Source organism: Gavia stellata, chromosome 30 (genome assembly GCF_030936135.1).
Source record: "Gavia stellata isolate bGavSte3 chromosome 30, bGavSte3.hap2, whole genome shotgun sequence".
Lineage (NCBI taxonomy): Eukaryota > Metazoa > Chordata > Aves > Gaviiformes > Gaviidae > Gavia > Gavia stellata.
The window spans coordinates 757,716-770,068 of NC_082623.1; the positions used below are offsets into that span (position 1 = coordinate 757,716).

At 43.0% G+C, this 12,353-nt stretch overlaps 1 protein-coding gene across 1 annotated transcript in view; it reads left to right on the forward strand.

Moving 5' to 3' along the window:
• IPO9 (importin 9) overlaps window positions 1-12,353 on the forward strand; it is a 40,957-nt gene that overhangs the window by 11,028 nt on the left and 17,576 nt on the right. The window contains exons 4-10 of the mRNA XM_059831063.1: window positions 896-1,097; window positions 1,539-1,627; window positions 1,915-2,001; window positions 3,718-3,837; window positions 9,641-9,741; window positions 11,357-11,415; window positions 11,955-12,106. Of these exons, the coding sequence (XP_059687046.1) occupies window positions 896-1,097; window positions 1,539-1,627; window positions 1,915-2,001; window positions 3,718-3,837; window positions 9,641-9,741; window positions 11,357-11,415; window positions 11,955-12,106 (810 nt within the window). The remainder of the gene's footprint in view (window positions 1-895; window positions 1,098-1,538; window positions 1,628-1,914; window positions 2,002-3,717; window positions 3,838-9,640; window positions 9,742-11,356; window positions 11,416-11,954; window positions 12,107-12,353) is intronic.

Below are 12,353 nucleotides of genomic sequence, written 5' to 3' on the forward strand. Positions count from 1 at the left end.
GTCAGTGCCCTTGTGTATTATGAGGATTAATGACTTCAGTTAAGGTTTTCTGATGTTTTCCACTTTTCAAATCTGTTTTCAGTTGCTTAAAACAACACTAGACTTGAGAAGCTTGGGCTAACTTCTGTAGGAAAATTTCAGCCATAATGTTTCTGCTGCTCTAAGAGCAAGACTAGAAGAAAGCTGCTTTGTAACTTTTACATATACTGATTCTGGCAGTCCTTTTTCAGAGATTTGCTGAATCTTGTGCTTTTCAGCTTGGGACTTAAAGGCTATTTTACCATAACAAATTTCAGCTTAAAGGTCTGCTGGGTTTCATTAAAAATCTGTTCAGTAGGAGTATCTAACAGCTAAAATGGCCAGAGATTCCAGCCCTTTGCCACTTTGATTGTTGACTGGACCATCTTTCACATCTAGGGTATTATTCATCCCATCCAGAGATAGTTGCTTGAAATAGATTTTATGAACTATGCCCCAGAAGTGCTGGCTTTTTCTTCCCATCCCTTCAGGTTGGGTGACTAGTTCTCATGTACTAAAATCTTCCAAAGCAAATATAGTCCCCGACACTGGAGCTGGGATTTATCTTGGCTAACTCTGGATGTCTTCCATGTAGATATCTACATCCTATCTAATTGCAGCTGTGAGCTATTTACTGTATGCTTGGCCGAGTACTCTGTGTGAGAAGGGTGCTACGTTAAAACACACCGTGCAGTTTTCCATAAAGAAATTACGGGGTGTAGTGTGCAAGGTTTTTTTGCCTCATGAGTGTTCATTTTGTAAAACCAATGTTGAATCAATATCAGGATACAGTCATAGGTATAACTTTTTAAAATTAAATTATTATTATATTTTATGACTGGGGATCTGTTTTGCTAAATAATGTTATTCTCTACAGGCAAAAGTTGCTATTAGGGAGCTCCTACCCAATGGGCTGAGAGAATCGATCAGCAAAGTGCGCTCGAGTGTTGCTTATGCTGTTTCAGCAATAGCCCATTGGGACTGGCCTGAAGCCTGGCCTGAGCTTTTCAATCTCTTGATGGAGATGCTGGTTAGTGGAGATGTGAATGCGGTCCATGGAGCCATGAGGGTGCTTACAGGTATGTGTATGCGAGAGCTTTGGCAAGGCTGATGTAGCAAGCAGTTTAGGCTTTTCCTTGTGCTAGTATTCTGTCACTTTCACTCCAAATTGAAGAAACTGGAATTTGCTGCTTCTCCTGGGCGCAATGCCTGTCGGTCACTGTTGAATTGCATGCTCAGTAGATGTCATGAAAGCTGAGGAAGAAGGTTCTGTGCTACAGGTTATAGCTCAGAAGGAGCTTTGATTGCAACACCCTGTTTTCCAGATACCTGCAATTTTTAGTGTGATATTTTTCTGTTTGCCTTCAAGGATTGCTGTGGGTAGGCCGGGTGACACTGGTCTAGTTAAGTACAAATCAACATGTTTCCAATATGCTTAGTGTTTCCCAAAGATTCTGTTGTTGCTGTTGCCTACAAATTTGTTTTCTGATAAGACCTTCCCTTCTTTATCCATTTTCTAGAGTTTACACGGGAAGTGACAGACACGCAGATGCCACTTGTTGCTCCTGTTATTCTTCCAGAGATGTACAAAATTTTCACAATGGCAGAGGTCTGATTTTCACTATTAAGTTGGTACTGAGTGGCATTAGGGGGAATGTTTCTTGGAGCAGAGAAACTCGAGATTTAATGGTTAAGCTGTACTGTAGTATGTGTTAGACTTAAAGAATTTTCTTGATGATGTGATAGTTGATGGCAGCTAATGTTTCAACAGAAATGTTGGAGCCAATGATAAAATAAGAGAATCAAGTTAAAGCAAAAAGTAAATACAGTTAAAAGAAAATTAAAGGAAATAAAAGTATCTTATGTTCCTGATCTATTATTTAAACTTTTTTCTAGGTGTATGGTATTCGCACAAGGTCACGTGCAGTGGAGATATTTACCACGTGTGCCCATATGATCTGTAACATGGAGGAATTGGAAAAGGCAAGAGTTTAACTTACCCTACAACATACATTGAATTCAAACTGAGCGAGGTTCTAAATAATTATGTACTCTGTCAGCTGTAATTCTGGGTAAGAGGGTGTAATTTAATACATGTAAAGTGGCTAACTCCCTCCTTTACATGCCCGCCTTGATACTGTGACATGGTTTCCATAATTAAGTTTAAACCGTGACATATGAACAGACGTGTTTGTAACAGCTCAGAGAAAGGGGAGTCATCGTGGGAAGGAGATAGTGTATCATCCCTGCGTTTGGAAATCCCTGTCTTAGCTTCCAGTCTCCAGGTGAACCGTGTGTCCTGATAAACTGCCAGGCCTTGGCTGTCTGGGTTACGATGGGCAGTTCTCTGGCCCTTGGTCGAGGCATTGGTTACAAGCTCCTGGAACTTCATCAGTTGCTTTAGCATGCATGTTAGCCTGTTGTTCCTAACGGGGTGGTGGAAACCAAACCAAAATTTTAGAAGAATAGCTGTTAAGAAAAATACCACTATGCAATTAAGCAGCTTTATACACGAGTCTCCTGTCTGGCTCTGAGCACATCTGCATTTTATATGGCCTTTGACAAGTGAGTTTCCCAGCACTCCTCAGACAATAAATGGTTCTTCTTAACGGTTTGGGGGGTGAGGGTAGGAAAGGGTGACTCTCAGTCTAGTGGTTGGTTGTTGCTGAGTGGCTGTATCTGCTGTTTCCTCCTTGTGCAAACAGGGAGCAGTTCAGTGCAGACTTTTGGGAAATTTTGATAGTTACACCATATCTCTACTGCACTGTCAAGGTTACTTATGCAATGATATCATGCAGCTGGTACCAGTAACTAAAAGATAGTAATAGCTTCCCACTGTCTTATTCTGGAGGAGGGCTGAAAGTGTCCTGTACATTGTAAACAAAACTTCTTCTATTGAAATTTGACTTAGAAAGATTGCCTCTTTTTCTTCCTTTTTTTTTTTTTTTTTATAAATTGCTAAGGTCATATCTCACAGTTGATTTAAGCATACAACTTTGCTGTCTTAGCTATGGAGTTATGAGGGATATTCTCAATAACATTATTTTTGTCCAGTATTACTTGCTCTGCCAAGCACTGCTTATGGAGTGCTTTGACATCTGGAAAAATACTTACTGCATTTTCCTAGGAAGAATCATCATGGTAATCTTCAGGCCAGCTGTTGATACTTGGCTCACAAAGAGCTTGTTTGGTTTGGGGGAGGGTGGCTTAGGAGGGAGATGAATGCTGTCCACAGGGTTCAGCGTAATTGCTGGTGTGTGATGTAGTCACCCCAGGTTTCTTTTATAGCCCGGGGGGGTCCAGGCGGTAGGGCGCAGGGCATGATTCATCTAATCAAATGGAAATGCCTCTTTAGGAGGACGTGCGCTACTCCTGCGACTCTCCGGACTGGATTGTCTGGATCTCTATTTAGAGTCTGAAGTGATTAGCTTAGGTGTAGGTGTGTGTTTTGTAGCAGTCTGTGCTGTGTGATTTTGAAGGGTGGGATTCAGCTGAGCTTAGTTACCAGCATGAGGAGAGAGACAAAGTGATGTCTGAAACAAGTATTTCATGTGACTTTGCAACATTCTGCAGTTGCCATGGGTCCCTCTTTGGTTTTGTAGCAGAGAAGTGCAATTTCCGCTGCTTCTAGTGCTTTATTTGTCAGACGTGGGGGTTCTGTATCTAGTATTCACCTGTGTTTGCATTGATTGTAACCAGGGTGCGGCCAAAGTCCTGATTTTTCCTGTGGTGCAGCAGTTCACAGAGGCCTTTGTTCAGGCCCTGCAAATTCCTGATGGACCTACATCAGACAGCGGGTTTAAGATGGAAGTCTTAAAGGTAAGTCAGTTAAGACTGATTAAATAAAGAAAGAATTGAATACCAATACAATGTCAAATGTGCTGGAAAACAGAGAAACTTGAGTCCACGTCACCTCACCTAGTATTGCTTGTGTTACGAATAGTGAAGCTTTTTGGCTCACAGTGCCATACAACATTGAAATAAATTGTTCTGCCTCTACTGAAGATACCTATGATGAGATCCATAGGGATCAATCCACAGGACAATGTCCTTGTCATTTGCTGATCTAAGACATCCTGGATGCATCTTGTTTGGACACCATACTCAGTAGTTAAATATCTGTCTTTTCTAAAGATGCTGCAGAATTCTGCTGCAATGAAGTTTTAAAAGCTTATTATGTGCAGGTGCTTTTCTAGAACTTGCCTGCTCTTTAATGCTAAATTATCTCTGCAAAAGAGAGATGGAAAGCCTTTGTATTCTCCTGGTTTCCTGGAGAAAGAAGACTGGATTACAGAGCTCTATGTGCATGTAGCTCAGTGCGTGGGGACAAGAGTGGCAGTATGTGTATGGAGATCCCTTCAACAGCTGGGAAAGCACTGGAGTTCTGGGGTGCACTGTCTGCAAAACAGGAGAGAAAAGAAGAGCTCAAAAACATAAGTTACAGAATCAAATCCAGATCTTTCATTTACGTGCACGCGTGCTGAGCTAAGCAAGACTTGGCTCACAGGGTACGGATTTCTGAAGATGGACGGCTGAGGCCTATTCAGCCACGTTCCCTGAAGGAAACTGTACAGAAGAGTTATTGAAGACAAGCATCAAAAGTTTTTCATACTGACCAGCTTTGCGACGGAGCCATGAAAATAAATGCTGGGAGGATGCTATCGTATTATACAAACTAGCAACTGCTAAGTTCTGTGTTGTGGAACTAGTTTTCTTAGCCCTGTGAAGGTGGCAGTACCCTGGTTATGGCATCCTGTCACTTCTCAGTAAGGGGTTGCAGGTATTGTACACTGGAAACAGCAGGAGCTTAGGATGTTGGCTGGTTTTGTTGAGAGAGTGTCTCCTGCATTTTTGTTCTGTTTTTCCTTTCCATTGGCTGCGCGCTGGGATTCCTGGGACAGTAATATATAGGAACACTAATATGAAGGGGATACTCTGGGATACTCTATAGGATGTAATCTCGATTTGAACAGGCTGCAGCTCAAGAATGTCTGAATCTCTGATTCGAGATACATGCATTCAGATGTTTAATGAGTAGAAGTAGTTTTCAGCCTACGTGGAAAGCAGTTGTAATTGATAGTTTCACTCTAACCATAGACCAGTTCTTCTGTTCTTGTTACATTCATACATTCTGCAGCCTTTTTTGTTACTTATGTAATAGTGCTTACTGGAATTGGAGCTATTTGTGCTTGTATGTCTGCACTGATATATAGCAGTAGTCTCTTGAAAGATGTGTCAGGCTGGGAAAGTATTTGAGGACATGTCATCATGTTCTTGCTCTGTTCCTTAATGGTGTGTGGGCATCTGCTTTTGGCCACTACTAGGTAGGTGCAATACAAGAGAGGATTTCGGTCTGAATACACTGTTGTATGTTGGGTGGCATTGATGGCAGCAGAAAATCAGTACGGATTTAAACAGTACATTCAGGAGATCTGCTGCTGACAAGTGGTTTGTAGGAGGCTTTTCGTGAAGAGATGAGTATTCTGTCTGTTGACTCAGGGCAATTCATGATTTTGTCACTTAGGGTTTCTAAGCTGATGGTGCCAGTTTTCTAAGGGAAACGGGATTCAGGTGAAAGACGCATAAATTGCCTTCCCTTCCAGAAAAGTAGATTTTATAGTCATTGTAATGCAGAAGTAAGAGACCTCAAGGGATTAGTTAAGCCAGCTCTACAGATGATATAATTACAGGAACCCCTTGAAATGCTGATGCGATGGAGGAGAGAACTGAGACCTTTTTTTACAGTACATTTTCAACCAGATGCGAACTCAGTCCTATCTTCTTTTCCTTAATGAAATGCTATGCAGCAAATGACAGGAAGATTTTCTTTTTCTTCCCTGTCTCTTGAGAGCTTTGTGCTCCAAGGTTTGTGGAGTTCTCGGTGGAAGTCAGAGGTAGCCCTGACCTAAAATGTCTTGCTTTCCATATAAGAACGTTATGCAGGACAGGGTCAAAAGCTTTAACGAGTAATACTGAAGTGTACACATCTGCCTGATCTGCTAGGACAGTTATCCTGTTTAAGAAAGTGAGTTGGTTGGATCACATCGTGGCAAACCACTGATTGTTAATTTGTCCCCAATCTTTCCAAGTGTAGTTACAAGTTTAGAAGCAGTTATCAGCAGGAAAGTCGGTGCCTTTAACCTTTGGAGGAGATGGGAGGTTTGGCCATGACAAAAATATTTTCAACTGTGAGGACTAGAATGAAATACTGGTGGTGTAATTTATTGTTTTGCTGTTCAATAGTTTAGCATGAATTAAATTGATATCTCTGAGGATGAATGAGCTGCAACTAACTGATTCGTGAATCCCAATTCCAATGTTGTTGAACATGCCACTGTTGATTGTTTTGAGAGAAACAGAGTGATTAAACACGACAAGTAACAGAGTTAAGGCAAATTTCATGGCAAGGGAATACAAATATGGTGTACTTGGTATGCAGTAATTATATCAAGAGCACCAATTAACCAACAGTCTAAAGTATCTTACAACCTTGTGGTAGTGCTGCTTCGCTTAGGCTTAAAACCTGTTCTTTCAGCACCTGTATATTAGGTGGGTCAGGGAAGTTATGCTTATATTTTTCCTGCTTTTTGAACAAATAATTAGTTACAAAAAATAATTAATCATACCGTCTTTGTTCTTGGATGAAAGGCAAGTTGGTAGCCATGTCTTGGGGGCAAATTTCTGAAGTTTATGAGCGAAGTACATGATCTGCATCTGCTGCACTCTTACTGAACGTTTAGCTTTAGCGTGCTCTCCTGCTGCTGCCTAGCATAAATTTTAAGCCTTTTATCCACAGATTTGGGGATTCCTTCTCAGTCTGTCGGTGTTGTCTACCTGGACTTTAGTAAAGCCTTCGACACTGTCTCCTACAGTATTCTCCTGGAGAAACTGGCAGCTTGTGGCTTAGATGTGCACTCTTCACTGGCTGGATGGCCAAGCCCAGAGAGTCGTGGTGAACGGAGCGAAATCCAGTTGGCGGCTGGTCACAAGCGGAGTCCCCCAGGGCTCAGTTTTGGGGCTGGTCTTGTTTAATATATTTATCGATGATCTGGATGAGGAGATAGAGTGCTCCCTCAGCAAGTTTGCAGACTACACCAAGTTGGGTGGGAGTGTTGATCTGCTCGAGGGTAGGAAGGCTCTGCAGAGGGATCTGGACACGCTGGATCGATGGGCTGAGGCCAACTGTATGAGGTTCAACAAGGCCAAGTGCCGGGTCCTACGCTTGGGTCACAACAACCCCATGCAACGCTACAGGCTTGGGGACGAATGGCTGGAAAGCTGCGCGGCGGAAAAGGACCTGGGGGTGTTGATCGACACCCGGCTGAATATGAGCCAGCAGTGTGCCCAGGTGGCCAAGAAGGCCAACGGCATCCTGGCCTGTATCAGAAATGGTGTGGGCAGCAGGAGTAGGGAGGTGATCGTGCCCCTGTACTCGGCGCTGGTGAGGCTGCACCTCGAATGCTGTGTTCAGTTTTGGGCCCCTCACTCCAAGAAGGACGTTGAGGTGCTGGAGCGTGTCCAGAGAAGGGCGACGGAGCTGGTGAGGGGTCTGGAGCACAAGTCTGATGAGGAGCAGCTGAGGGAGCTGGGGTTGTTCAGTCTGGAGAAGAGGAGGCTGAGGGGAGACCTTATCGCTCTCTACAACTACCTGAAAGGTGGTTGTGGTGAGGTGGGTGTTGGTCTCTTCTCCCAAGTGACAAGCGACAGGACAAGAGGAAATGGCCTCAAGTTGTGCCAGGGGAGGTTGAGGCTGGATATTAGGAAAAATTGCTCTACTGAGAGAGTGGTGAGACACTGGAATAAACTGCCCAGGGAGGTGGTGGAGTCACCATCCCTGGAGGTGTTCAAGGAACGTGTGGACGAGGCACTGCGGGACATGGTTTAGTGGGCATGGTGGTGTGGAGATGCTGAGCCATTAGTGAAGATGCGGTTGGATGCTTGCTTGCAGAATAGCTGCAACGGGTTCGGGAGCTGTCGTGTTGCTTGCCCAGTGGTGATTTTGGTGTGTCTGTGCAGTGACTCGGGCTACAGGTGTGGATGCAGTCAGTTATTGCCTGGCCTGGCTATTAAATGACCTGCTTGGGGAGCAGCTTGACTTTGCTCTGAAGAGAGATGGATAAGGATTTTCTTGGAGAATTTAATAGGTGGTGGAGCAGTATGTGGGGGTTGGCAGAGGAGGAAAGGAGGAGGAGGAGATCTGTGAAGCAGTTCTTTTAGCTCAAACAAGCAGTGGGAATTGGTAGAATGAGAGGCCAGGGGTTGAAATACAACATTTGACAGGAGAGAGTGCTCTTTTTTTAATGACTTGCACTGGCGGTGAACTTGCAAATGCAGCCTTCTGTTGTTAGAACTGCAGAGCTATTGAATTGAAGAACTCTTTTACCACTCCAGCAATGCTTCCTGCAAGATTGTCTTGGCATATAGCTTAGAAAAACTTGCAAGGGGTTCATAAACGGTGGCATATGGAACAAGGCTCTTTAGATGCTACTGTGGCCATAGTTGGGGTGTTGAGTTTGGAGTGGTCCTGCAGATCAGGTTCAGATCCTTTGCCAGCACCCGCATAAACTTTTTTTTTTTCCCCAGAGGCTGTTTTTTGTCAACAGGTCTTTTCTGTAATGCTTCTGTCACCTCCCAGACTCAGTCTAAAACTTCTGTTTTTGGATTATCTCTGGCTGCCCACCCTTGACAGACACAGTGGCCACAATACAGATATTAGAATGCTTGTGTTTTTTTTTCTGGAAGGTGAATTAATTGTTTTTTATTTCTATTAATGTACCCAATCCTACAAACAAACTGGACAAACTGTTGAGTTTAGATTGGGTAAATAGAAACAAACTTAGACCCATATGTCTCTCAGAGGCTGCCAGTCAGGCAGTTTGAGGGGCTCTTGTGTAACCAATATAAAAAACTGGAGCTGTGCCCCTGCAGGAGAAGACGGTGTCTGTTAGGTGGAGCGAGAGTTCTCTGACACCTGGAGGATCCCAAAAGCTTTTTAGCAAGCATCAGTGAAAGGGCTCCCCTAAATCAGGGTAATCAGCTTCATGAAACCCCAGGCGCAATCTGCTGTAGAGCTGCTGAGCTGCTCCCAAAACAACGTTGGACCGGCACAGCTGCCTATGTCTGCAGCTGAAATGGATGAGAGAATTGCTCTGGGTGGGTGTTCTCATCTGCAACTATTCCCTGGATGTGCAAATGGATGCGTTGCTTGCATGTGTAGAAGTGTGGGAAATAGGCTGTGGTCTGGTTGTACTTGATATTAGAGTTTGTTTTCTGGGACAGGATAGCTTCCAGGTGGTAATCGTATCCAGACAGTGCTGTGCAGTGATGTACTTCTGATTGGAGTCTACACCTTACCACCAAATTATTGCATTGTCTTCGTTTCCAGAGTTGTCCATCTCACCTTATCCCTTTGCGTCCCTGCAAAAAGCAAATACGAAGAGGGGCTGTTTGTCAGAGTTCACGCAAGTGAGGGGATTACCTGGTCGGGAGTGAGAGGAGGAGACCTTGGTGGCAGGAAGACATTGGATTATCTCAATTTTTAATGAAACAGCAGCCCATGATTTGAGTGTTTGTTGATGGTTTCCCCCTGTTTGCTTCTGATTGAGACTCTTTTTTGTTCCAGGCTGTGACAGCACTTGTGAAAAACTATCCGAAGCACATGGTTTCGTCAATGCAGCAGATCCTGCCCATTGTTTGGAATACCCTTACAGAAAGTGCCGCCTTATATCCTTTGTAGTGAATAGTCTTAACTAGAATAGAACAAGACAAACTGTCTCATACACAGTAACGACCTGAACACAGCTGAAGAGCATGGTATATGGTGTCGTCTGCTGTGACAGACAGAATATAGGCATCTATGGTGTAGATGTACCAGATATTTCTGTTATGTCAGTAGCCTCCATTAAGTTTCTTTTAGCTTAAAAGTCATAAATGATGAACGATGTGAGTGCCCATGTTATGCTAGCTGTAGAATTGCGGCTGATCTCTGCTTTGTTTCTGGTACTCTTTGGTGAAAATTGTCTTCCTAAAAAGGTGTCTAGTCACAATGTAAGGACTTCAGGTAAAGGAGAATCTACAATATCCCTTGCTACAGAAGTACTAATGGCTGGTTACACTTGCTGCTGAAGTTGATTTGCCTTTTGAATTTTGTAACAGTCATTATTTCGCTGCACAATTGGCCATGTTAGAGGTGTTCTGTTGGTAGTTTTTCCATACTTGCAAACTGACCGGTCAAATCTTTCCGTATCATTAATCCAAAAGTTGTTTTTTTAACCTTTTATAATGAGGCAGTAACTGTAGAATACTGAGCCTTCTTGTAGTTTTTTCTAAATTTTTGATATAAACACCAGAATTGGACATTGTGTTGCAATAATAGCATAAGGGTTGACTGAGCTTTTCCTCTGTAATTCAGTAAGAATGACTGTTCTCCTAGAGATCATAGATCTAGACCTTTTTAAATCAAAGCTGCCTGCATAGTCTTGTGTTTCAGAATTCTGCTGCATATTGGGTGATAGGCTCTTGTAGAGTGAAAATGGGCAGAGACCGTAAAAGTAGCCGTAGTTCTGGAGCAAGTAGAGACTGTCTAGTTTCAAGGTCAGCTGTTTTTGGGGGGGGATTTTTGTTTGTTTTTTAAACACCTATTAAAATACAAGGAGCTGTTTGTTAAATTTTTGATGGTGTATTTCTCCCTCTCCTGTCCTGACTCCCACTGCAGTCCTGCTGGCAGCTGAGCTGACAAAATAGTTTTTTGTTTGCAAAAGGGGAGTGTCTTGTCCTTCCTTCCCTTTTGTTTGCTCTGGCATTTGTTGGACCTTCAATTCACCACCCCCAAAGAAACCTCCTTCTTCTCCACCTCCAGGTTAGTTTTCTGCCACTGGCCAAAGTTGGAGGCTCATGGAGAGGCCTGACGAGGAGCAGAGCCAACGTAAGGTATCACATGGGATCATGGGGTTGCTCCTCACCCTGCGGCAGCCGTGAAGCCTTGAATTGGCTCATTGTCCCCCGGAAAGAGTTGAGTCTGAGTGGTTCCGTTCTTGCAAAGTTTTAACATAAATGAAGTTTTGAGTTACCTTGGAGGATTTGGTTTAAGTGAATCAAATGATTTAAAGGAGGTACTAAAGTGATGTGGAAGTGGTCTTTGAAGTTGGGCAGTGCACAAAGCCAGGAGCTCCTGGGGTGTGTCATCTCTGTGAAACATGGGACTGTGCATAAAGTCAAAGATTTTTTTTTTTAAGAAAGAAAACTTCCCTAGTTATCAGGAATTTTAAGATAGGAACAGATTAATTCCTAAATAGATGCAGTTCTTTAGAAACACGCACATTTACTTAACTCGGTCCACTTATGTGAGAACAGAAGTAAATTACACAGAAGAGGTGGAGGACCCTGTGGATTCTGATGGTAAGAACTTGTAAAACTGCACTTTTGCCTTCCCTTTTGAAGAAGAATGGACTTAGCTAATATTATTGTTGTCAAAACAGTGACTGAGACACTGTAGGAGATCGTGCTTGAAGATACAGTGTCCATCACTTCTTTGCAAGTTACATGTGATTGTGATCAATGAAGCTGTGTAATTTAAGTTTTCTAATGACTCAAGGAGTGAGTTCTGCAAGAATTTTGAGGTAAAAGTAACAGGACAAAAGAAAAACAAACAGCTTGATCAGTTTTAATGAGGGGTGTGCGGTGAGGTGGGAAGAGAGCAGGAAGTGATGAGGTCAGACGTGCTCCTGGGGCTGCTGCTGCCCTTGCTAGTCCAGGAGTAAGAATAAACATTATCTTGTCAGACAAGCTAACAGTCTGTAATTATATTTGACACCCATTTATACCTTTCTGTATGTTAGCATATTCAGTCATGGTTTTTGTATTCACTTCTGCCTTTCTGTATGTTGGCATATTCAGTCATGTGCTTTTTTTTTTTTCCCACTTACTTCTTTGTTCAGGTGAAGTATTGGGCTTTGAAAATCTGGTGTTCAGCATATTTGAATTTGTTCATGCCTTGCTGGAAAACAACAAATTTAAGAGCACAGTGAAGAAGGCTTTGCCAGAGCTGATCTATTACATCCTCCTTTATATGCAGATCACAGAGGAGCAGGTGAGCATGTTTGTCTTGTGTAGGAAGCAAATGAGATGAGAGATTTAAAACAGCTAATGTCCTAGGAGGAGTTTCAGTGCATGGAAGCTGCTGTAATCTAATAGGTAGGCTGTTCTGTCACTTCGCCGTGCCAAGAGTTAGGGCAATAACATCCAAATGTTCCTAAATGGTGTAACGTGGGTAGCAAATCACAGAATCATAGAATGGTTTGGGTTGGAAGGAACCTTCAAAGATCATCTAGTCCAAC